The 24,407-nt window shown below is 41.6% G+C and overlaps 1 protein-coding gene across 1 annotated transcript in view; it reads left to right on the forward strand.

Moving 5' to 3' along the window:
• The window catches only part of lmtk2 (lemur tyrosine kinase 2), a 25,134-nt gene extending 1,921 nt beyond the window's left edge, over window positions 1-23,213 (forward strand). Inside the window, exons 2-14 of the mRNA XM_046032823.1 lie at window positions 611-741; window positions 939-1,092; window positions 1,897-1,973; window positions 2,414-2,532; window positions 2,876-2,963; window positions 8,572-8,702; window positions 11,726-11,810; window positions 12,976-13,097; window positions 15,642-15,791; window positions 15,905-18,977; window positions 19,969-20,101; window positions 20,185-20,439; window positions 21,033-23,213. Of these exons, the coding sequence (XP_045888779.1) occupies window positions 611-741; window positions 939-1,092; window positions 1,897-1,973; window positions 2,414-2,532; window positions 2,876-2,963; window positions 8,572-8,702; window positions 11,726-11,810; window positions 12,976-13,097; window positions 15,642-15,791; window positions 15,905-18,977; window positions 19,969-20,101; window positions 20,185-20,439; window positions 21,033-21,061 (4,547 nt within the window). The 3' untranslated portion in view covers window positions 21,062-23,213. The remainder of the gene's footprint in view (window positions 1-610; window positions 742-938; window positions 1,093-1,896; window positions 1,974-2,413; window positions 2,533-2,875; window positions 2,964-8,571; window positions 8,703-11,725; window positions 11,811-12,975; window positions 13,098-15,641; window positions 15,792-15,904; window positions 18,978-19,968; window positions 20,102-20,184; window positions 20,440-21,032) is intronic.
• The last annotated feature ends 1,194 nt before the right edge of the window (window positions 23,214-24,407 follow it).

The following is a 24,407-nucleotide window of genomic DNA, read 5'->3' on the forward strand; positions in this document are numbered from 1 at the left end:
TCCGGAACATAGATGTTGGTTGCACTAAAATGGAGCAGCACAGTGGGTGGGTTGCAGGGCTGCTGTCAGCCCTGACACTCAAACTGCTGGGCCAGCAGCATCCTCACCGACATGGACTTCACACCTGCTGTCACTAATGCTACATCATCAGCTGCTTATCAGCCAGGGGAAACCCCCACCACTGTCTCTCTGAATGGCTGATGAGGGATAGAGGATGGGTGGTTGGGTCTGAAGAGTCACAGTTATTGTCATGTTACGTTTACAGGAATGGTAATGCTTAAATAATACGATCAAAATGATTGTGTGTCTTTCCCAGTGAAACAGCATGGCATTTCTTCCCACTGCAGTGGTAAAGAGAACAGTAACTTCAAGAAGTTGCATTGTAAGAGCACGGTGCAGTTTATTTTTGTTGTCCTGCTTAAATGTACCTTTGTGGGTGGATTTAAAAGAAGAGCCAGTACAGTGTGTGCTGTGTTGCTGTCAAACACACTTATGTCATGCCTGTAAGAAGGCTGTTGGGTGCCTTCTTTAATTCTCTTCTGAATAAATTTTGAAGCGCAGCTTATAATGAATGAATCAGCATAGTTTCTATCTGTTTCTCTCATTTCAGGAGGAAGCACAGGGGACACGTCCGTGCCTCTCTACCTGTCCCTTTTGGTGTCACTGACGGCGCTTGTGTCCTTGGTGGTATTGCTAGTGAACTGCGTGACCTGCTGCAAGGAAAGGGAGATCAACTTCAAGGTGAGAGTCCTGGCGGGCAGGTAGCCAGACAGAAACAGCGCCACATGCTCCCATGAGGGCCACACCTAACAAATACAGAGTGGGCATGGGTTGAAATGGACGGCGTCTGCTTATATTTCAAAACAGAGCCTAAATTCACACTGTTGCATCGTGTTGCATTATCATGGTAAGCCTGTTTTTCCATCCACTCAATGTAGGAGTTTGAGGACCACTTTGACGATGAGATTGACTTCACTCCACCGGCAGAGGACACGCCTTCCATGCAGTCCCCAGCCGAGGTGTACACCCTCGCTGTGTCCCCTGTGGCCCTGCCTGGACCCCCACACCTCCAACCTCCTGCCCGCGTCGCGGGTCAGACAGATGCACACTCACTTATATAGCATTTCTAATTATTTGCGATTTATATTGCACTGAGGGCGGGGCTCAGTGCCTACACACACACACACACTAACACACACACACACACACACACACACACACACACACACACACACACAATACAGTGTATTCTGCAACACATGGAGGCTTTTCTGCAGAAGATCCGTAGGAAGAAATTATCAGTAGTCAACTATGGTAATAACTTATTTAATAGGGGACAATTCACAGTACATGTATTGTAACAATGCATTCATTGTGAAATGTCCCCATAAATAATTGGACATACATTTGAATATTTACAAATGCATATTTGGTTTGATACATCAAACACATACAAATGATACATTGGTAAAGTTTTAGAATGGCTGTATTTCCTTCTGTCTTTTAGTGTCTTTATTTTTTTTATTTATTTTTTAGAATCCTATAATCTAAATATACAGGTCTTTTTTAATCCTAAATGTGCTTTTTATAGTTCATGCTGCAATTTGGGACATCATCATTTAACAAGGACAACATGATTGACCTGATTGGGATCTTGACAAACTTGCACTACCTGATGTTACCTAAGTCAGTTTGGTCAAATCTCCTGTAAAACACATTTTCAGCACAATTGCGCTGTAGTTTCAGTTCGGTGATTTGAATAAATCAGAGGTTTGGATGGACTTTTTTCTTCTTTTTTTTTAACCCCCCCCCACAGTTATGAACAACAAACTCTCCATGTGAAACTTGTTAATTAATACAGTCTTAATTAACATTGCTTTGTGGTTGGTTTCACAGAGGGATCCGCAGGCTTCCAGGTAGCACGTCACAGTCTGAGTTACATCCAAGAAATTGGCAATGGCTGGTTTGGCCAGGTAAGATTGGTTGTCTTAAATGTGCCAGTTTTGCATTGTCCCAAAAAATAAAAACAGAAAATGTTAAATAAAGGTAATGTTTGGTAGAATAAGTTTATTCTATGCTGCCTTTAACTAGAGAGCTACATAATCTGTACCACAGGCTGGATTTATGCTCTGATCTGTTATAAGTTTTATACATATATTCTCTTCCCCTGTTTTTACTGCTTATTATGCGACTCATCTTAAGGTGGATAAGTAAATATACATGTTGTCAAAATAATCCTCAACCAACCTGTCCAGTGGATCACCCTTCCCTCATTTGTTTTTAACACTTTTCTCTGAAGTTGTTGGCACCTCTTGCCCTCCATTTAACATGTTGCATGTTTAAGCAGAAATGCTATATGGCCTGTTGTCCCCTCTGTATAATGTTTAATGAAAATGTCATCATGTATTAACAGGTCCTTCTGAGTGAAATCTACACAGATCCAGGTGGAGCCAGAGTAGTGGTAAAGGAGTTAAAAGCTAATGCAAGTGCTAAGGAGCAGAATGATTTCCTGCAGCAGGGCGATCCATACAGGTAAACACCCCCACCCAACACCCTTTAATTAAGACTGTTACTTTTCAGACACTTTTAATTAAAGGTGGACCCCAATTCAAATATTTGATTGATTAATGATACTATTTTATATTTATTTCAATAAAATGCTTTTAAATGTGTGGAAGGACAACCATACATCACATGTGGAAAAAAATAGCTGTATGACATCACTGTAATGTTAGCAGCACCCTCTACCTTTCCTCTTACACAGTGCGTCACACTTAATCTCCTCTCAAATCTTAAAGATAGTATTTTAAGGTATTATTTGAAAGTCCCGATTAACGGCGTTATCACTTGGCTTCATGTTGTTTTGTCTGTACAGAGTGCTGCAGCACCCAAACATCCTCCAATGCCTGGGACAATGTGTTGAGGCCATCCCTTTCTTGCTTGTCTTTGAGTACTGCAAAATGGTGAGTGAAAATTATATATTGTAGTATTTATGAGCTCAAAATACACCACCAACCCCCTTTTAATGTACAGAAAGTAGCTGGTTGTATATGAAACTTGAATTATAGCCAAAATTAATAATATTACGTTTGTTGGTGTGGAATTGATCTGCTATAAATCATGTGTAATCTTATTTTGCAGCATTGTGAAGGCTTTCTTCCATGCAGCATGCAGTCTTTGTATACTAGTGTCGAGGAATTGAGAGATGGTTTATTTACTACTTTCTGTTTCAGCACTTCTACTCTTCAAAGGCTTCATTAATTGAGAAATCTGAGAAATAGCTTTTGTCAGTCTGTTAAGCTTCCAAATTCATAGGGCAAGACCGATTTAAATACTGTCCAGCAAGCATACATAGCTGACCCGCTCCGTTGACCACCTGGACTGAAAGCCTACTGGGTCAATCTCAAATTAGCCCTTTTGTTAATTAGCATATTGAAGTGACTCAGACTGCATCATGTCAGCTGATTTATTCACTGTTTCTCTTTATGTATTCTGAGTGGGCCGGGCCCTGACTGCTGGGAGCTCCCTCCACCTCCCCTCCCCTAGTCCTGCCGATCGCATAGCTAGTCTTAGTCAGGGACTTCTCACATTCCCACCTCACCCAGTAAAGTAGCAGGCTCCATTTACGCGCTCCTTGGTGTCAGCTCCACCAGTTGCTGTTTGTGCTTTTTTTTATGGGTGGCACCTTGTGTATATTGGAGACTGTTAAGTTCAGTCTAGAGTAAGCTAAGTTAAAGGAACCTATGGGTTGGCCAGCTACGAATGCAAGAAGTGACAAAATTGTTACCTAAAAATAAACACCACCTTGCTGTGTGTTTAGTTTATCTTAATAGGGCAAATGTTTACGATAAGAAGTGCAGTAGCTTTTTGTACCATGGGCTTTAATTGTTATATTGAGTAACCAAGAAGTAATGTAATAAATACTAACACTGACTCACAGAGCTGATTCAACCTTCGCTGGGCTTTTCAGAGATTTATAGCGAGTTTCAGCTATTTTCTTTAGCTGTCTTGGGTAACTTTTGTGTTTTGGTTCATTCTCACTGCTCTAGCGTTTTTTAGTGAGCAGCTGAAGACTGAAAACAGAGCTTAAAGAGAGTGGATACTGGATGAGTGATGATGAGAAATGTATGAATGAACGTCGACGGCAACTCAGGACAGCAAACAAACCCAAGCCAGGAGATGTGGAGCCTAGGAGAGAGAGACAGGCTAAAAGACAGAGTGATATATGGAGCCTAGGCTAAGGCCTACACAGGTGTCGGCCCATTACTTAACGAGCCCTCCCAAACAGCCAGCTCCTGCTGGAAGCAGCCAGTGAAGCTACAGCAGGCAGAAAGGGAGGGGTTGTAACACTGGGCTCACCCTCAAAGTCCACTGAGTCCGCCTCAGCCGCGTTACGGCTGTGTAGTAGAAGCACAAAAACAAAATTAACAACAAGTCAATAACGTGGGGCAGGCCTAACACTCTGCTGAGACACTTACAGTGGACATTGACGCCCGGCAGAGGACAGAACAGAAACGTGGCGCAACCATAACGCCACACAGCCGGACTCAATGCAACTGCAGCCTCAAAAATAACCAAAGAGGTGGATTAAAACACTCATCACCCATGTCCTACTCAGACAGACATAAATTATCTTGTGTTTGGGTGTGTGTCTGTGCACATCACACCCAGGTGTGTCAGCACTTACTGCTTGATACAGGATGCATTTTTTGTGGTAACCACCATGAATAAGCTGGCTAAATCGACTTTAGAGGTTTTTTTAAGGGGGAAAATCACACTTATCTGTTGGATTTAAATCTGCATTTTATGTAATGTATTAGTTGCTTGTGTGCAAATGTGCAGACTGCAGCGTGGCAGAACATTTTAATAACGTCTCCTTGGATATTAAGCCACATTTTATTTGCTTGACAAAACGGTTTGAGTCACTCCAACCCCATCTTTGCCTTCCCATTTGTCTGACCGTGACCATGTGGCAAGTGCGGTCCAGTTGGGCTCATCTTGCCAGACATTGCATAACCTTGTTGTGCCGGGGTATTGTCAGCTGCCCGGGCCTGGCCGGTGTCCTGGCATTGTGGTCTTTCTCAGCCAGCCCGCTCCTGTCTCTGACAGGAGATGAAGATGACTCACGGTGAATTACGTACTACAAATGTATGTGAGTCATTAGGGAAGATAGTGTGATGATGAAGTCCTGTTTGTTGAAGGCGATAATGTGTGAGGGCAGCACAACTGAGTGATGTCTATGCTCGTTATCCCTTGCCCGATAAAGAGTTTTGAGGACTTGAGCCAAGTAGGATCTTGTCTTACACAATACGCATTTCCTGCCCCCCACCCCCCCTCAAATTCAAATTAGCTTTATTGGCAAAAACGTATAGCAACAATATTGCCAAAAGCTATATATAAAGGACATACGGACAATTAATTTCATTAGATAAGGAAATAAAACAGCAAAAGTTGTTTGTGTGTGTGTTAATAAAATAATAATAATAATATATAAAATATAAAAATTCCGTAAGAATAAATATTAAAAAAATGAAAATAAGTAAAACAATAAGCGTGTATGTGTTAGTATGTTAGAAAATGAAAATATTTTATTAAATTAAAATAAATAAATAAAACTGTGTGTGTCTGTTTTAAAAAAAAAAAAAAACAAACAAACAAAAAAAAATTAGTAAAAGTAAATAACACCCTCTCTCTCAATAGAGATATTAGATATATGTGTGTGTGTGTGTGTGTGTGTATAACTTCCATTTGCACTACTTGCACATGAAACTTAAAAATCCCACTTGCTTCATGTAGAAAAAATGACTTGTGTGTGGCTTCCCACTACTTGAGGTCATGTCAATCATCCCCTAGATGCCGAAACATGAAATGTGACACTACAGCTGCGCAGTGGACGAGACGCATCCCAAAAAGCCAATATACTGTGACGTTCCCTCTGACAGCCTGGTGATTGATGGTGATTTTTCCGTCCCATATCACCAGTGCAGGGTAACCCTGACTCAAAGCATTTTAGACATCAAAATACATCAAGCAACTGGTACAGGGGCGCAGAATGCGACATACCATAGTGTGAGTGACAGCTTCTTATGCATGGAGCTACTGCCTGGTGCTTAACCAGGACTTCTCTGGTTCAGGGTCTCAGACATCACCCAGCTGACTTTTGGCTTTCGAAAGTTGTTGATCTCCTTCACTTATTACGGCCGTTAAAGCAACAATCCTCAATGCATTGCTATGGAAGTGTTCTTTATGTTACTGTCATGCCATTAATTGAGTTATACACTACTGACCATGCTCTGCCCATAGGCATAGTGAGCGTTATAATCGCCTCATGAATAAAGTTCTCTATGTGGTGGTGGTGTCCTTTTTGACTTCTGTAGGCTAATTGGCTCTATTGGTGGACCTAATTTTTTTAAATTAGAGTTTATTTTGCAAAGACTGTTGGTGCCTTAGTGGCCATGAAATAAACTTGTTGAGTTCTTTATCCTGGATTTAACATTACTTACTTTTACTTACAAATAGGGGTGGGACGAAATCTCGTGCCACGATATCTCGTCAGGTAAAAAGCTGTCTCGCGAGACTCACGCAATTGACATTTTTCACATGATGTTAAGCCACATTAATTTCATCACGCAGTGAAATACAAATGTATAACCGAGAGAAGGGGAGGTAGACTTCTCATCAAATGATGACATTCTCATTAAATTGTGACTTTTCTGGACATGTCAGAGAACACAGATTTGTGGGAGAGATTCTGAATGTGCAGAAAGTTTTGAACATGAGCAGAAAAGCTGCTGAAACACGAGCTACAGGAGAAACCGATCTGAGAGCAGCACAGAATGCCTGAGAGCTACTCTGCATTATATTCAGTTACAGTTTGAATTGTCACCTGCCACCTGAATTTTGTTTCTCTTTACATAAAAAATCACCATAAACTGGTGCAGAAAAATTCACCGTTAATAGGAAATAAAGTGTTTAATACTCAAAATTTTCATATAATTTAGCATAAATGATTTCTTAAAAATAGTGTTAAAATCTCGTCTCAATCTCTTGTCTTATCTCGTGGGTTAAGTGCCTCATCACACCCCTATTTACAAGTAAATGAGCTAACTGTAACTAGCACTTAAAATAGCTTAATCATTTTTTTTATATAACTCACGATGAGTGGTGGCTGAGGCAGACATGAATCTGTGCACTGGGAACCTGCCACATTCTTGTTTATTCAAGGGTCAGACACAAGGCTTTATTGTTTTGGCCTTTCACAGTTAATGTTGTTTCATTAGCAGCACTGGATCCTCCCCTTGAAACCCAGGCCAGATCACCTGCTGCGGAGCCTTCACCAATAAAGACAGGCAGAGGGTATCACTTACCATACATTGAATATAGCTCTTCTGTGAAGACTGCTTCTCAGAGCTGCACGTGTTTACGTCTTTTGTGTGTGTGTGTGTGTGTGTGTGTGTGTGTGTGCGTGTGCACATGCAGAGTAAATGTGGTTGAAGCAACCCATGTTCTTACATACAACAGCAGACCTAAGCTGATTATGGTGATATAGCTCAGGGAAAGGTAAACACACAAACACAAACTTGCATTCTCAGTAACTGCATGTGACTTGACATTTTGAAAAAAAACTCATATTTTATGTGACTCTGTTGCGTGTACAGTATGTTCTTAGCTCATTCCTCAGAGCAACTCAGTTCTGCTGGCTAATAGGGAATCTCCCTTGCTCGGACTCTGTAATGAACATAATCTTAAACGCACACTAGCCCTTTGCGTTCACGATGAGGAAGTTCACTAAATTGTCCACTATCCCAAGTTGTAGCAAAGTGTGTTCAGAGTGCCCTGACTTAGTTTGCACACATTGTAGTGGAATATCAGAAAGGCCCAACATATACAATATTATAATGACAGTTTCTTAATGATAACTACAGGTGTCCATTGAAATTCCCTACCAGCCCTGGGGTGTGAACCACACAGCTGAGACCCTTGTTGTAATTCATATTTAGAGTCCCTCGGGACAACCACAAAGAGCCCTGTGGGTCTGTGATCTGAACACCGTGTTCTAGATTAGCTTCCTTATCTTGACTTCTCACAGTGCTGTGATCAGTCACACTGGAAACACAAGACTTAATATCACTCTCTAACCGTGTGTATGCTTATTATGCTGAGGTGTAATTCATTAAATCAAAATTTCGTTGTCTTGCTTCCCTTATGGGACAGCTTGATCTTTTCTCCCCTCCACTCATGAGCTGTGAAACGCAACCGGACACAGTTCATTTCAGTGACCTGAGCTGGAGCTTTTATTTATAAATCTCTGTGACACGGCATAGTGGCCCAATAAACAGTGTTACCCTTATTTGGTCCTGTCACACATCAGCAGTGAGAAGTGCTGAAGAGACAGTAAGGAGAGTCTACTGCCCCTGTGTGGTGGTCTCTGCACAATGCATCTAACTAGTACCACTGGTTAAACTCATCCTGTTGCTATAATACAAATAAGATTCTTCCAGATTTATTGAATGTTTGTGTTTGATATTTGTGCATTAAAACAGCTGTTTCTCTGTGTGTGTGTGTTTGCAGGGGGATTTGCGGGGCTATCTGTCTCAGCAGGATTGGATGTTCAGAAATGCTGAGTTGCTGCAGCTGCAGAGGATGGCCTGTGAAATCGCTGCCGGTGTCACTCACCTTCACAAACACAACTTTCTGCACAGGTAGCACTTCAGAATTGAAACACTTAAGCAAACTCGTAGGTTTTAGACCCACTAAGCTAAGCAGCTCCTGTTTTAGGGTAATGCATGAGAGGAGAGACGCCACTCAATCACATCGTCTATACAACTCTATGGAGAAAGCCTGTAACGGCCAAGATGGCAGTTATCCCGCTCCTCCCGCTAGAAAGCCAATCGTCTGCTTGTAACAGGAAAAGCGGGAAACATATTTCAGCCAATCGTCTGGTTCCACTGACGTAAGGGTCTGTTTTACTGCGACTGCGTGTGGTAGTAGAGATGCGTGTGCAGTAGAAGTATAATCGGTCGGGAATAATGCTTTTTAAACCTTATTTGGGGCAAAGTCGTCTTTTTCAGCAGTTTTTATTAGATTATACTGCTGATTCTATTCATGTAGTTTTTATGTCCCGGTGACCAGTGAAAGTGCAGTTCTGGCTCTCTCCCCATTCATTCAGAAAGGAGCTTGGTCTTGTTAGGTGTTACTTAAATAAGTTACTTAAATAAGTAGTAGTTTTTATTATGTAAATTTGGTGTTAAATTTGAATTTGCGCAATGATTCGACTGAAATTTCAAATATTAATAATAAACACATGTCCATATTGCATCTTGTTAACGCATAGACATAAATCTTTTCCTAAATGTTTGGATCAAGGCATACTAATACAGTTTTCATTGGATATGATTATTACATAGTAATTTTACTGGGTGTGTAATGTCTCTTGGTAAACACAACGTTTTAAAATGTGATTGCAAAGATTTAGGTCAACTGTTGGTTTTACTTTAGTGCTTACTGTTCAACCACTCTCCCAAGCACCAGTGTTCTCCAAAAAAGGTGTGTCCAGCAGAGAGGCTGCATTTCATTTTCATTTTCACCCCTGCGAGTACTGGATGTCTGGCTGCTAGCAGCCAGGAAGCTACTGGGGATGTTGGGAACATGTGGCTTGGGGGTAACATACGATGCGCAGCTCATCAGCTCTATTTTGCATGCTCAGAATAAGCTCAGAGGGTTCCAATTACACAGCTCCCATGCATTGCCACAGCGTCAGCTGTCTGTTGCCAGAAGGATATGATGATTCTGCTCTTTGCATGTAAAAGGATAGCCTCATATTGAGCGTTGTCTTAATCCTTGTTACAACTCAATGCTTCCCTCCATGTGGACTAACTTCATTTACAATTGTTAAAATATTTCTGTGGAGCTTTCGTTCAAAGGCCTCAAAAATTGAATGAGAGGTGCCTGATAGTGCAGCGCCACAGACACAAAACCCCCAGGGCAAGTGCTGTGTGGGCTGATATCCAAAGCTGAAACCTCAGCACTGCAATGCAAGGGTGAGAATGGTGCTGCTAAAAACACATACTGCACTGTGTTTACATCAATATATTCTCTTTCAGAAACTGTGGAAGGAAGTGTCTTTTAACCTCTTAAACTCCAGTTTGACCCCTAGGTCCACAATTGACAATACTGTCATTACTGTTAATTTTAATGCTCTACATTTAGGCCAAATTTTGGTGAGGGAAAAACTGACACGGCCATTTTCAAAGGGGCCGCTTCCCCTCTCGCCTCGGAGATATCTGAAAGAAAATGGGTTCTATGGGTACCTACGAGTTTCCCCTTTACAGACATGCCTTCTTTATGTTAAGCCCATGTAACTCGAGGTAAAAACCATGCCGTTTTTGCATGCAGTATAAATGTTATTTTTGCCAATTTTAAAAATGTGGTTTATTTGAATATTTCTGTATACTGGAATTCCTAAACAGTATTGGGATTGCAATTGCATAAATTGGGTATGACTGGAAAACTGTTTAATGCGGATTGAAGGCTGGTTCCAAAACCTCTTAGACCCCCATGTTAAATTGCTCAACTTTACAGCAGAAATGTCCAAAAAAAGTCCACATTATTCTAGCACTCATTCAGATCCTGTGCAGGTCTCCAACAACCAACACCCCACTCACTACTATTTCCATCACTGTGTTTGACAGACAGTTTTAGTCAATGTTGCATTAGCTTCTTATTCTCCTCAAATATGTGTCCTAGTTGTAAACCAATTTCTACTTTGTCTGCATTAACAAAGCATCTTAATGCTGAGAGGATAAGACGTGGTCCTAAAGGTGAAATACAAAGAAAATGATTACTTTTTTCTCCTCTATAATTTAAAGATAAATTATCTGCAATGGAATCATATTCCTATTAATTATATCCATTTGCCACTAGGAAATATTTGCTCAAATACTAAATCTGATCACTATATTTGGGGGCTTAGTGAAAATATGATTATCGACATTTCTTAGTAGTGGACGTTTCTTTTCAGTGAGGAGCTATGTGCTTTTTCTCTTGATTAAAGATCAAATTAAGAAACCGCTTGTGAAAATGACTGCTGGTGTCTGTGGGTATAGGAGCAATCATTTCCACGCCACGTATTACTCTGGTAGGTTTAAGATTTTGGACCCATGTCTATACTGCCGTGTTAATGTATGTTGGGGCCCACAGCCAACAACAAGGGACAGGAGGGTTTAAAATAACTCTCCATTTATCTTCAGTCAGTGGCTCTGACAGTAGCTGGGCCATGTACACACAAGAACACTGGTGTCAGCCTCTAGAAACTATATCCTGACACTTTATGCACGAGTCAGGAATAGGCCCTGTATGAGTCTTGTTGCAAGGTGAAGACCAGAGGCAAATGACAGAGGAAGAATTTCCTATAGTTGCCAAGGTCATTTGTGATTTTTGCCAGACTCCCTTGCCCTTGATTTGTGCGAGGTAATCTTAGCCTTTAAGGTTAAGTGCAGATGGTGGATTCCTTGTATCATCTGTATAAGATTAGTTTCAACCTTGCTTTTATAGACACAAAAAATGACTAACTGGCAAGAACAATTATCAGCTGATTATTTTCATTCCAGGGATGATCAAAAAGTTGCTTGCGAGCTTCATTATCAGTGAATGATTTGGGAATTGGGAATTTGTATGTAATGCAACCGTATGTGATGCGCTGATGTTTTTCTCTATGCTCTCATAGTGATTTGGCTCTGAGGAACTGCTACCTGACTGCAGATCTTACAGTCAAAGTGGGAGACTATGGAATTGGACCCTACAGATACAAAGTAAGCAGGAACACCTCAATTTCAGATATTTCCAGTTCTTTTATTTCATTGTTGTTGAGTGGAACTGCATATTCTTGTCAACACCAGGGGCTGATTACACAAAGACACTGGAATGGGCGTGTTAACAGTGCACTAGCAGCCCAATGATATGCAGCTAAAGTGGCCCAATGAGGTTACCAACGCCATCTAGAGTCTTTGTGGAGCTAGAAACAAACCTTCACTACGCAACAGTGGGTGTAATGGTAAACCACTGATCAATGCATTTATAATAAATATTGTCCAATACACAGAGGAGCATAATTAATTTGTGCATCACTAGTCTTGGGTGAATTATAGGCTTAAAAACGGTAGCCAACCCACTCTAGACTGTCTTGGAATAAGGCACTGTTGTAATAGTGAGACCTATTAGCCAAAAATGGATGAGGAAACGGAAAGAGATGAGGAAAACATGGGTCAAAGAAAAGAATCAAACAATTAAAAGGGGAATTTTTTTTTACAGATCACAATAACACCTTGTGTAATATACCTTTTCGGCTGTTGTCAAACTCAGCAGGGCCCATGTGAATTAGAGTTTAGTAGTTTGAAGCAGGTTGGCAATGGTTTTTTTTTTTTTTTTTTTTTTTAGTTTGAAAAGAGCCTTAATTTACCAAATTCAACAAACTATTCCTTCTTAAGATGGTTAACGCCTACTCTCTAAGTATAAGTCTGGCTATTTATTAAGTCACAAAGTCTGTCTTAGTGCAGCCGGCTCCAGATGACCTGTTGGAAAACAAAGTTTTTCATCGTAGGCTGTGCCTTGCTTTGCCTACATATTTCACTGAAGACTTAACATCGTCTTCTCTTGTAACTTGACACACTGCTTATGTCTGAAGGCACTTCTGTCTGCTGCATTCCTTAAATACTGCTGATCAGTCAGTTTGGCTGTCTGAATTTAAAACTCATAACACAAGGTCACCCACTGAATCTATTTCTGTAAGAAAGGCAGAGACAAAGTGACTGCGCTGCCTCAATGAGGGCTAATAAACAACACATTTTCTCCTGTTGTAGAGGGTTATTTATGAGCCGGTGTTTGCACAGCAATTTGCAGTGTTTCCTAGAAATCTACGACTTGTACAAATAGCAAATACTTTGCATGAGTGACATTTTTTTTTTAACGTTACTATAGGAGGATTACATCATCACAGAGGATGATGTGTTTGCACCCCTTCGCTGGTTGGCTCCTGAGCTGGTGGGCGAGCGCCATGGGGGTGTGATTACTATGGAGCAGACCAAGCCTAGCAATGTGTGGTAGGTACCAGATTGCACCTCTTCACTGAGAGTAGAGGATCCAAAACCCATAACTCATAATTACTTTGAGAGAACCTGAATCTAATCCAAAAATATTTTAAAATGACACTCCAGAGAGAGAGAGCTAGAGTCAGGTCCTGTGATCAAAATATACACGTGAAATATATTTAGAATGAGATAAATAAAGTAGGACTGTAAATTGCTCTGCAGTACAAACAAGCCCTTTCTGCTAATTCTAGAGCTTGTAAATCCTGAACAATCTGGATTGTTTCTAAAAAGCAGGGTGTCCGCAGGATCTTAAGTCTTGAAGAGGTGGTATTATGCTTTTTGGCTTCTTCCCTCTCCTTTTATTGAGTTATATCTTTTTTGTGCATATAACAGGTTTGAGTAAAGCCCAAATCACCAGGAGTTCCCATCTCACACAGAAAGCTCTGCTCTGAACCGCTTGAAAACAGCTCATTTGTAGTCCAGCCCTTCACTTCCTTTACTTGTGACGTCACAATGAAAACGCGTCATAAAGCTTGCCAAGCGGCTAGCGGGGTCAGGCACGCCCTCCAACCAAGCTAGTCTGAGCGGAGGCCCTTTGGCTCGACTCGCCTTTGTTTGGGTTTCCATTGTAGAAATGTTGTACCTGCTTCCAGGTACTTTTTTTCGTATCACTTCACCTCCGTCGAGGTTCCAAGCGAGCTGAGGGATACTAAAATGTAATGTGAAAACACAACAGACTGCTGATTGGTCAGAGAGAATATTCACTGTTCACTGCATCATCATTGCGTGCGCCAGACGGAGCCTGTGCCATCTCTCGGGAGGAGCGTGTGAGGCCGGCCAGCCGCCCGCACACAGAGCCCTCTGCTCCCGCCGTCACACAGACCGCTGCAGCAACAACGGCAGAGGAAAACACAGCTGGAAGGTTTTCATACCGCTTATCTGTCTTTACATTCTGAGTAATGTTGAAACGATTTAACTTAAAAAAGAGAAAGCTGTGTGGATCGCTGGTGTGTGTGTCACATTGAACATTACGTTGTGGTAGTTGTGTGTGGCGTCGCTATGACGAAAAGTTACATACTATCTCTGGGTACTATCTGCAATGGAAATCGTTTTGCGCTATGTGGTAGCATTTTTCGGCAAGGCAGCATAGATCGTCAGAACACCGGCAACAGTTCAACGATTAGTCCTTAAAGACGATGCGACTCTGTTTGGGCCTGGAAATTCACAATCACAACCTGTAAGTATGCTTTATTAGTTGTGAATTATATTTAAAATAAACACGGCAATGTAACTTCAGACTGTTCAAGTGTGGAGTTGTTGTAAACATTGGCTAACACAGCTAAAGTTATAACTATAATGCTAATGTTACACATGATGTGAAAGCTACTGAGAAAATGTTTACATTATTTGGTTTGGATCACACTACCTTGTTTCTTACGACCCGCCCTTCTCTGCTTCTGATTGGCTAGCAGTCCTTACCTGGGAACTGCGCATGTGCAACTCCCAACAAAGATTTTGTACAAGCAAGATGCATCACTCTGTAGCTCAAGAGTGGAGCGTACAACACATAGAGTGAAAAGAGGAGCTGCAGCAATGTGCAGTATGAGAAAAATATGGTGTTTTTTGAAAATTAAACCATGTAAATCTGTTCTGGTACAACCCCTAAATAAGATTTTGAACCTGAAAATGAGCATAATACCACCTCTTTAAATTTCCAAATCAAAATTTAAGGCCTTAAGAAGTCTTAAATTCACTGAAGTTTGTGTTGTACATCTGAAATAATTTTAAACAGGTCTTCATTTTCAAATGTCCATGTTAACACTACCTCTAGTGCTCATTGAATGCTCCTGCAGGCTTTAGAATGTTTTTTTTCCTTCTTTGGTGTTGTAGTTTTTTCTTTCACTAGTCCAAATACAATTCGCTGTAATACAACTACAAAGACCAACAAGCAGCTGTCGTGTTATTGCCGCGAGTCTCTTTCGGATTGTACCACAGATATAAAACGGATTTATTCTTCAACTGTGCGAAAGTGCAACCTTTGCGACTCTTGCCTAAAAGAAACATAATTCAGGGCTTGGTTAAAACCAGGTGCTTGCAACGTATTTGAAACCTACTGTTGCTGCTTAATGAATGAGCGCTGCTACTAAAGTTTCACACACGCAACGCATGGCTGTCTCCTGCTCCTCATTCTTCAAAGGACGAGCGAATGTGGGGGAGAGAGCGGCAGAAAATGACGGTGAAAGTTAGCGGAGGATAAGATCAGCATTAAGTTGTCAGGTTACAGCTCTGCCTCTACTTTACATCTTGATAGTTAAATAAAAATAAAGGACAGTGTTGACCACGGAGGAGCTGAGGTTGGTAACGTTAAACCAAATTAGGGATGCAAACTAGTCCTCCACAAGTCATTGCCCAAATTCCTTTCGGTCGTTGTAGTTACAACTGCCAGATTTTGGGTCAAAAGGGTTAAGGTCATATGCTGAATGGGGAGTGCGCAAGATAAATCATGTCCTGCAGTAAATTCCAATAGCTATTTTTTTTATCCTCAATTGTTTGTAGGGCATTGGGGGTCACATTGTGGGAGCTCTTTGAGAACGCTGCTCAGCCGTACCCACATCTGTCTGATCGGGAGGTTCTTAATCATGTGATCAAGGATCAGCAAGTCAAACTCTTTAAGCCACAGTTGGAGCTTCCTTATTCTGACAGATGGTGAGTCTTTGGAATATGTCTATTAGAAGACAAAGTTTTTAAGTAATTGAAGTTATTTGGCAATTTAAAATTTATCTTGTCTGAAAATTAAAACGTTTTCTCTGTAACTGCAGGTACGAGATCCTTCAGTTCTGCTGGCTGTCTCCAGACAAGCGGGCCACGGCAGAGGAAGTGCACCGTTTGCTCATTTACCTGCGCATGCAAGGCCAGAAGGACATAGAAGAAGATTTCGAGCAACGCTGGGATGTTCTCAAGCCTAACCCTTCCACACGGCAAACCACTGTTAGCCACTCCTCTTTCCCAATCTTAGAACAGTTTGCCGATGATGCCCTGCGACAAGAAATCGATGAAGTTCTCACTGTTACTGAAACAAGCAAAGGTCTCAGCTTTGAGTATGTTTGGGAGGCAGCCAAGCACGACCACTACGATGGCAACCTTGGACGTTCAGGCATGGACACAACATTGAATTATCACAGCATGTTCTTTCCTGTTTCCAGTGAAGACATCCAGGCCCATTTCCCTGATCCTGTAGCCAGAGCATCGGACACGGAAAGTGGCAACACTCCTTCAGGAATCCCTGGCATTGTACCAGTGTTTGATGCACAAAAGCCATCTAATGGAAATGAATATTACATACAACTAGAAGAACAAGGGGAGAACTCCATTGGGGACAGAGGGCAAGATGTGGACTTTAGTTCAGGCCGGCAAGACTTTGTTGTTCTCCAAGATGTTCGTCTGGATGAGTCTAGTACCGATGCAGATTTTTTCCACCAAAGTATTGACTCCAAGGATTCATATTTACCAGACAGCCACATCTGGTCATCCCTTGAAAATGACAGTCCATACCACACCAACATTTTCACCGAAGGGGGGTCCAAGCATGAGGATTCCCCATCCTGGAGACAGAGTTTTATGGAGCTTCCAGAGCGCAATGGGAACCCTTTCCATCAAGGTGCACCTTTTGTAGTCCAGGAGGTGGATACAGATAAAAGCTATGGGGACTCTTTTTTAGGGGATTGTTCAGAAGCCCCTCACCTGACTGAAGTGGAGGTGGAGCAGGAGAACACAGATGTGAACAGGCTTCTGAACACTGGAAAACTAGCTGAGAACTTCATGTTTCTCAAAGACCACAGGCTGATGAAAGACAGATGTAGTTTCTCCAGTCCACAGGAGAATTTTCTTTCACCTGGCATAGCCCACGAACCAGAAGCAACATTCAAAATGAGTTCTTGGGACAACCTTGAGACTTTAGGCAGCTTAACCATAGCAGACACTTATTTAAAACCTGCAGCAAGTAGCACATCCTCAAGACAGGATCTTTTAGACTCTCCAAGTGGCAGCTTGGGAGACTTCTGTCAGTCTTTGGTAGAAAATGAAACACTGGTGCCTTTCATTACAGTGGTCACAGAAGATAACACAAGCAGCCAGCTGCCAGTTAGAAATAGTTCTTCCACTGAAGACCTTAGTCTGCTGCAATCCTCAGACAGAGGTGTAGACTCTGGGTTCGATTCTACCTCAGAGAGGTTTGAGATTATCATTAGTGAAACTGATGGCCACACACCTGCATTATCTGAAAGTGCCACTACAGACTCATTGTGCACAGATGCCAAAATTCCCAGCCTTGAAGACGACCATGGAACCTCAAAGGACAATGTTCAGCCTATTGAAGGTAAATTGTCTGAAAACATGCAAGTCGAAGCATTGTCCTCAGACACCGGACACAATGAAGACCTAACAAGTAACGATCTGTTGAGTGAACTCATTGGGGATGCAGATATAGAACTGGAAGCCACTCTGTCCGACCATGAAGAATCCTTTATGGATAATAATGGTCATCCTCTCGTCCGATCTTCTCTGTTGGTCTCTGGGCCATCTTTGGACCAGATCAGCCAGGACAGTTTACTGGAAGACAGTATGTCCACCACTCTACCAACTGTGGATAATTCAGCCGAGACACCAGACTCTTTAGACTCTCTCGACATCCACAGGCTAGGTGAACAAGGAGACGAGCTAAGTGCTCAAATAGCCCGACACAAACTCCAGCCTCCATACAAAATTTCAGACAGTGGGTATGAGACGGAGAACCTGGAGTCTCCTGAGTGGAACTCTCAGCCCACCGTCAAAGAGCACTCCCCTGTAAAAAATGGCTCGAGTGTTGCCAGAGAAGAGGAGGAGACAGAAGAGCACGCGGCACCGACAAATCTGGTTCCACCGGAAATCATCATCTCTGAAGTAGAAGGTGTGCTGGATGCTCACAATGAGGATCCCAGTGAGGGCCAGCAGCCAGATCGCGAAACTCCTGCTGAGGAGCCAGTCATGGGCAGTAATTACAGAGACTCTGCCTACTTCTCAGATAATGAATCAGAACCTGAGAAGAAGTCTGAAGAAACGATAGCGGGAGGTTCTGGTGAAGTCACATGGCTTAGGAACTCGATGGACGCGGCCAGCGGGGCTGCCGGAGGAGCAGTACTGGCGGTTAACGTGAAGAGAGCTGTAGATTCTTTGTTTTCTCAGCGAGAATCCCCTGTAGCTGCTGAGGCACAGGCCGCAAGCGAAACACCGAATCCTCATGTTGGGGGTATATTACTAGAGGCAGATTCGGATATCACGGAGAAATGTGAGACAGAGGCAACAGAGTCTACCAACAATCATATTGAACATGGAAATCAACTAAAGGTGTTCAAGGATGTCACATCTCCTGATCAACCAGTCCCATCAGAAGATCTAGAAACCTCAATTCTGCTTCTTTCTGATATGCAATCAAAGCTGTCGCCAGAGAACACAGGTCATGCTAAACTAACCAGGACCTACGCAAGTGACGGTCACAAAATAAAAGAGCCGGACATGGAGGGGCGTTACCTTGGCAGGCGAGATGGCTCGGGTTTACACGGACAGGAGGATGGCGTAGATGCGGACGAGGAGGACGAGAACAGCGACGACTCCGATGACGACACCCGTGGATACCAGCTACACAGCTCCAGCTCAGAGAGCGAGGACGATGCCGTGCATACAGTTCCACTTATTATCTCAGATGACAGTAGAGCAAAGAACCTGAAGAGCTTGTTGAAACCCACCACGCTGAACATCGAGGCACCGGCTTCCCCATTTCCTGCGAGGTGCAGCGCAGATAACTCCAGAAGAGCAGTGTCTTTCTTTGACGATGTCACTGTCTACCTGTTTGACCAGGTAAAGTATTGTCTATTTTGTTGGGGGTGGGGAGGTTTGTCAAAGTTATTGTAGCGAGTAAGTGTAGCGGGTAAGACACGTTTGTTGTAGGGATGCACCGAAATGAAAATTCTTGGCTAAATCCGAAACTGAATATAATGAAAAACTTTCCCGAATACCGAACAAGGTTTTAAAAAAATTTTTTCCATTTTTTTTTTTTTTTTTACCATTGCATAAATTAAATAGTCAAAATGTGCTTTTTACTCAATGTTTCCCACAGGATTTGGAGAGACTATGGTCCCACCATAAATTACATGTGTCCATTTACTTTTTATGTAATATGTTTTATACTTTCTGTGAATATAATCCAATTAATCTTATTTCCATCCTGTATAGACACTTACTTTGAAAATTGGATGTTGTCATATTTGTATCCTTGCGCTAAATTTATCAAGTCTGACTCAATATGATAAATAATGTTGTATGTGGTTCTTGTATTGCGTAACATGAAGACTTCACAGCCTCTCTTCAGGTAGAACTCTCATACTGCAACACTTGTCTTTGTAAAGAGACAAACTGTCAGGATAAAGTCGCTAACCTGCCTGTCAGCTCGCACTGGTCTGTTTCGGTGGATTTACCATAAAGGCTTGAATACGTGTGCACTCCAAATTTAGGTGCGGCTAGCTTAATCGCCTTCTCAGAAACGAGTGACAGAAACATTCAAAGCGGTCCAGACCGTTTGTTGCCTTTTCTAAGCAGTCAGCCATAGATGGAGTGGATGTGCTAGGAGACAATTCAGCAGAACAGTGTCTGCAAACGGCGATTTTTGCGTCTTTCTAGGACACTTAAAAATGCTTCCACACTGCCGACATGTCAACGTAATTGTTCGGTAAAATTTATTTTAGGCCAAACACCGAAAATGCTTCTATTTTTCTATTTTCGGCCAATTAATTTCGGTGTAACCGTTGTTTGTTGGGCCATTCTAATTAAAATCCAACATAATCTGATTTAGGAGACCCCCACCAAGGAACTGGGTGACCACTCCTCCGGCTCAAACAGTCAGGCACCAGAGTTCAGCAGCCCAGTGCCCACTGCCAGCTACCTGAACCGGTTTACCAACTCTGAAAGCTCCACTGATGAAGAGGGTAATGCCAATACCCACTAAATATATGCAGCTGCTGAAAATAGCCTTTGCCACTTGCCTAACTCATACATTAAATCCCTACAGGTGGTGGTTTTGAGTGGGATGATGACTTCTCGTCCCCCGCACCTGCCTTCCTGCCCAAGAAGGATAAAGACCCCGTATCAAATGTTATGTCCTCATCTGCAGCGTCGCGTTTTTCCTCTCCGCCGCCGGCAGTAGGGCGCGTGCTGGAGCCCAGCTGGACCAGCTCCTCAAACTACTCCCGTTTCTCCATCTCACCAGCCAGCATCGCCAGCTTCTCCCTTACACATCTCACTGACTCTGACATAGAACAAGGAGGTAAGTTGAGCATGCAGTCGCACCAAACCTGCATGGGTTTTGACACGGGCTTAAAGGAGTAGTTTGACATTTTGGGAATTGCGCTTATTAGCTTACTTAGTTAGATGAGAAGGAACCTGATGGTAACAACAAAACTCCAGGACGTTACTACACCTGGCCAACAAATAGTCGAGCACATAACCATCTGTAAAACTGCAATATGTTTTTACACTCCATTTTTTTCACAGATCTAACAAATGTGATTAAAAAGTGTTCATTCACAAGCTTTAGAGGAGCAGGTGGTGGATTGATTTTACCTTTGGACAGTGCCAGAAAAGCCTTTTCCACTCTTTATGCTTAGCTAAGCTTACTGGCTACTGGCTGTAGCTTCATATTTACCATACGCACAAGAGAGGCATTGATATCTTCTCTCTGCAAAAATACCCTTATTCCCAAAATGTCAAACCATTCCTTTGAATAAGGTTAGTTTTTATTGCAGTCTTCATTCCATGCTCGGTCACCCTAATAATAATATAAATTAGTCATGTTTGAGTAATATTCATCAGTCAGTTGAACATGTTTAAACTCTCTTTATCCTCTTTTGTTCACCTCAGGAAGCAGTGAAGATGGAGAAAAGGACTAACGTGATAAATGCAGGGACCATTTATCATCATACTTTAAAAAAAAAAACAATAAACCTATACTCGCACTTTTTGAGAATGGAGGAATGGCTGAATAAGGACAGATGACGCGGTTTGTGGTGCAAACCGTGGATGCTTCTCTCAGGCAGAACTGTTCTTTACGTACACGGAGAAGGCCATGAGAACAATGGCTGTAAACTGACTTTCAGCAAATAAGACGGACGAGGCCGAGTCTGCGCGACATCTCCTCTCCAGCTACATCAGTGTGTGTTTTCAGTTCAGTGCAATTCCCCTTGGTGGAAGAAAAAAACAAAGTTTCTAAATGTTTGCTTTAAAGACTCATCAAGCGCATTCCAGGTGTTTTTGTTGTGTGTCGAAGTGCACTCGTTTTCCAGGACTTTTCCATCGCCAAAAAAAAGAAGAAGAAAAGACTTGGCATTTTATGTTCTAAATTCAACACACTAGTCTGACAAACGTACCACTATAGCCAAATAGGAATAAGCTCTTTGATTTCAGCCGACCTAAAACTGAAGATCCAAGTTTATTTTCTTGTAATATTGTTAATTTTCTTTCCTTCATGTTGTGCGATTATTTCAGTGGTTGCCTTTTTATTTTATTTTTTTGAAGAGTGATTGTTTTTTTTCGTAACCTCTTGTTGGTGTTGGAGAGAAACTGTGTGTGCTATTTTTCTCTAGCAGCATTTGAATATAGGAAGGGTTGAACTTTAGAAAGCGAAAGCGCCATCCATGCTTAGGATGATTGGATAACTATGTTAGCTAAAAACCCCTCATTTACAGAGGTGATGCACTGTATTTTCCTTTTGTGTTTTGAAAGGAACATTTACAGTAAAGTCGTTTCATATTTTTGAGACATCTCAGTAAGAATGGTGGGTGGTGTCGAGGATTGTTGCATTAATCCTTACGGATTGATCCAATTTATTAATTTTGTAATGTTTCATTTTATGCAGAAAGTTGCTCAGATGGTTTTGTCCCAATTACTTGCCACTGGGTTTCTTTCACAGTGCCTGTGATGCTGTAAAAAAAAAGAAAAACAGCTGCAGTCCTCCATTTGCTATAAATACAAAGTTTCAACTGTAAAAGAAGTTGGATTTTGAAAAATTTTATTTTTTAATGTCAGAATGACGAAGATGTTTTGAGCTGTTTGTAAACAAATGTGCAATGACTTTCATGAATTGGTTGAAATTTGAGTATGGGCTCATAGGAAGGTGGTAATGTGCAGGGACTTTAAACTTCACAGAAACTCACTACTAGAACAAAAAAAAACACTGCTGCTTTTATCAACTTCAGTGTCATGAACAGAGTTGTCGGCCTTTTTTTCTTTTTACTTTGTGTCAAACTGAATTAACCTGTTCAGATGGTATGTTCCTCAATAAGAACCCCTCCAGTTGCAATTTTGAGCATTTCATTAGTGTGTTTGATCATTTGCAGGCCACACATCGTCTCTGTGGCTGTACAGGGTTGGGTGGGGATGTGAACGGTTTATGTATTGAAGCATAATGCAAACGTTTTTCATGTACAGCTATAAAAACACTGTTCTTTGAAACTGTAGGTTAAACAGTTACTGTATGGTTCTTTCCTTTTAATGAGTCAAACACCTTTATCACAGATGACCTGATGAACACCTGTACTTCACCTGTAGTAGATAATGTCCATCTCGCCCCATACAGAAAGCACTGTACAGTATCTTAGACAATGTTAACCTCTGTTAAAACCAGCAGCCCGTGCTTCAGTTAAACTTGAACATTTATTTAAGGAAATCTTGTTTTATTTGACTACAGTATACATTGCTTAATCTTGCACATTTGAGAAATGTAACTTAATGTTGAACTGTACCTGATGTATGTAAATGTTAATTTTTTTTTCCGTCTGTAAATGGGAATTGATTCAACTGAGTTGATAGGTATGAGGTTTCATTTTGTAACTTAAAAGTTGAGTTGATCAGAGGAACATATCACAGTCGTCAGCTAAAAGCAGTTAAATTAAGACACAAAAGCAGATGTGAATTCATTCTGTCCTTTAAACTTGTAGATTTTAAAAAATATTTTTACTTCATATTTATCATGCTTAGTGTAATTGAATGAAATGTTTATAATTACACTGTTTAATATGAAAATAAATGCAAATGAACTTCTAATTAGGGTTTGTATCTTATGTGAAATTTTCTGTTCCCCTTTTCACCGAGAGCATCCTGGGACAGGCTCTAGTCGGCAGCACGGGTAGAAAAACACATAAAAGGCGCACAGACCCAGGATGTCCCAGCCAGCACTGCATACCAAGTCTCGTTTGGTGCGCACTCAGTACACAGTGCCAGAAGATTGAACTAGCACAAACCCTAATCAAGCTGTGGCTCACATACTACTGCGGCACATGCATAGGTCACCAAACTGCTGTTCACTAGGTACCTGTACATGTCTTCAAATACTATGACTATTGTGTTAAGTACTAAAGAGGCTGCTGTGGCTTAGATCAGTGGTTCTCAAACTGGGGTCTTTGACGGGGTTCCAGGGGGTCCCCAGTAAAAAGGGGAATAATTTATTTTCACTATAATTCTAATAAGTAACACAGTGACAGAATGTATGACTATTTTGTTCATGAGTTTCATACACTTTCTCTAATTAAACAAGCCAAACTCCTATCAGATTGGAGTCCATGGTCTAATTTGAGTGTTTAGGGGTCCTTGATGTGAAAAAGTTTGAGAACAACTGGCTTAGAGGTAGCGCAGGTTGCCCACTAATCGGAGGATCGGCAGGTCGAACCCTGCCTCATCCAGTCACTGTGTCCTTGTTGGAAGACTGAAAAGGCATTATATAAGTACAGTCCATGTACTCCAAACGCAAGGCCAACTTTCTTTGCTCGGAGCTTTCAACCAAATCCCGAATGGAACTTGGCACAAGTGTAACAAAGGGTTGTATATTTACCACAGATAGGAGCCCCAAAGGTGAATAACATTTCTGTGGGGTCCAGTAGGCGAGTGGCTAAAATTCATCAAATATAATGGCAACGTCTATGGTTCGTTTCTTGCTGGAAGCCTTTGTTTCATGTTATGTCTCCCCCGTATTTCCTGTCTGTATCTCTACTATCGCTCAAATACAAAAAATACACATTTTGACAAGTCGCAGTAGGAAAAGGCACAGGTTGATGGCTGAATTCCTTTTAGCTGCTCTAGTTTCAGGTTCCTGGTGTTACAGGCTAGCTCACTGTCATGACTTACTGGGACACTTGAACGGAACAAAAGTCCCTGTTTTTGTTATTTGTAACACCTGTGATTTTCCTAATATGACAAGTCAGTATGTCTTCTGTAATAAAAATAATGAAACTTTCACCTCCA

The sequence above is a fragment of the Micropterus dolomieu genome, linkage group LG02, assembly GCF_021292245.1.
Source record: "Micropterus dolomieu isolate WLL.071019.BEF.003 ecotype Adirondacks linkage group LG02, ASM2129224v1, whole genome shotgun sequence".
Taxonomy (NCBI): domain Eukaryota; kingdom Metazoa; phylum Chordata; class Actinopteri; order Centrarchiformes; family Centrarchidae; genus Micropterus; species Micropterus dolomieu.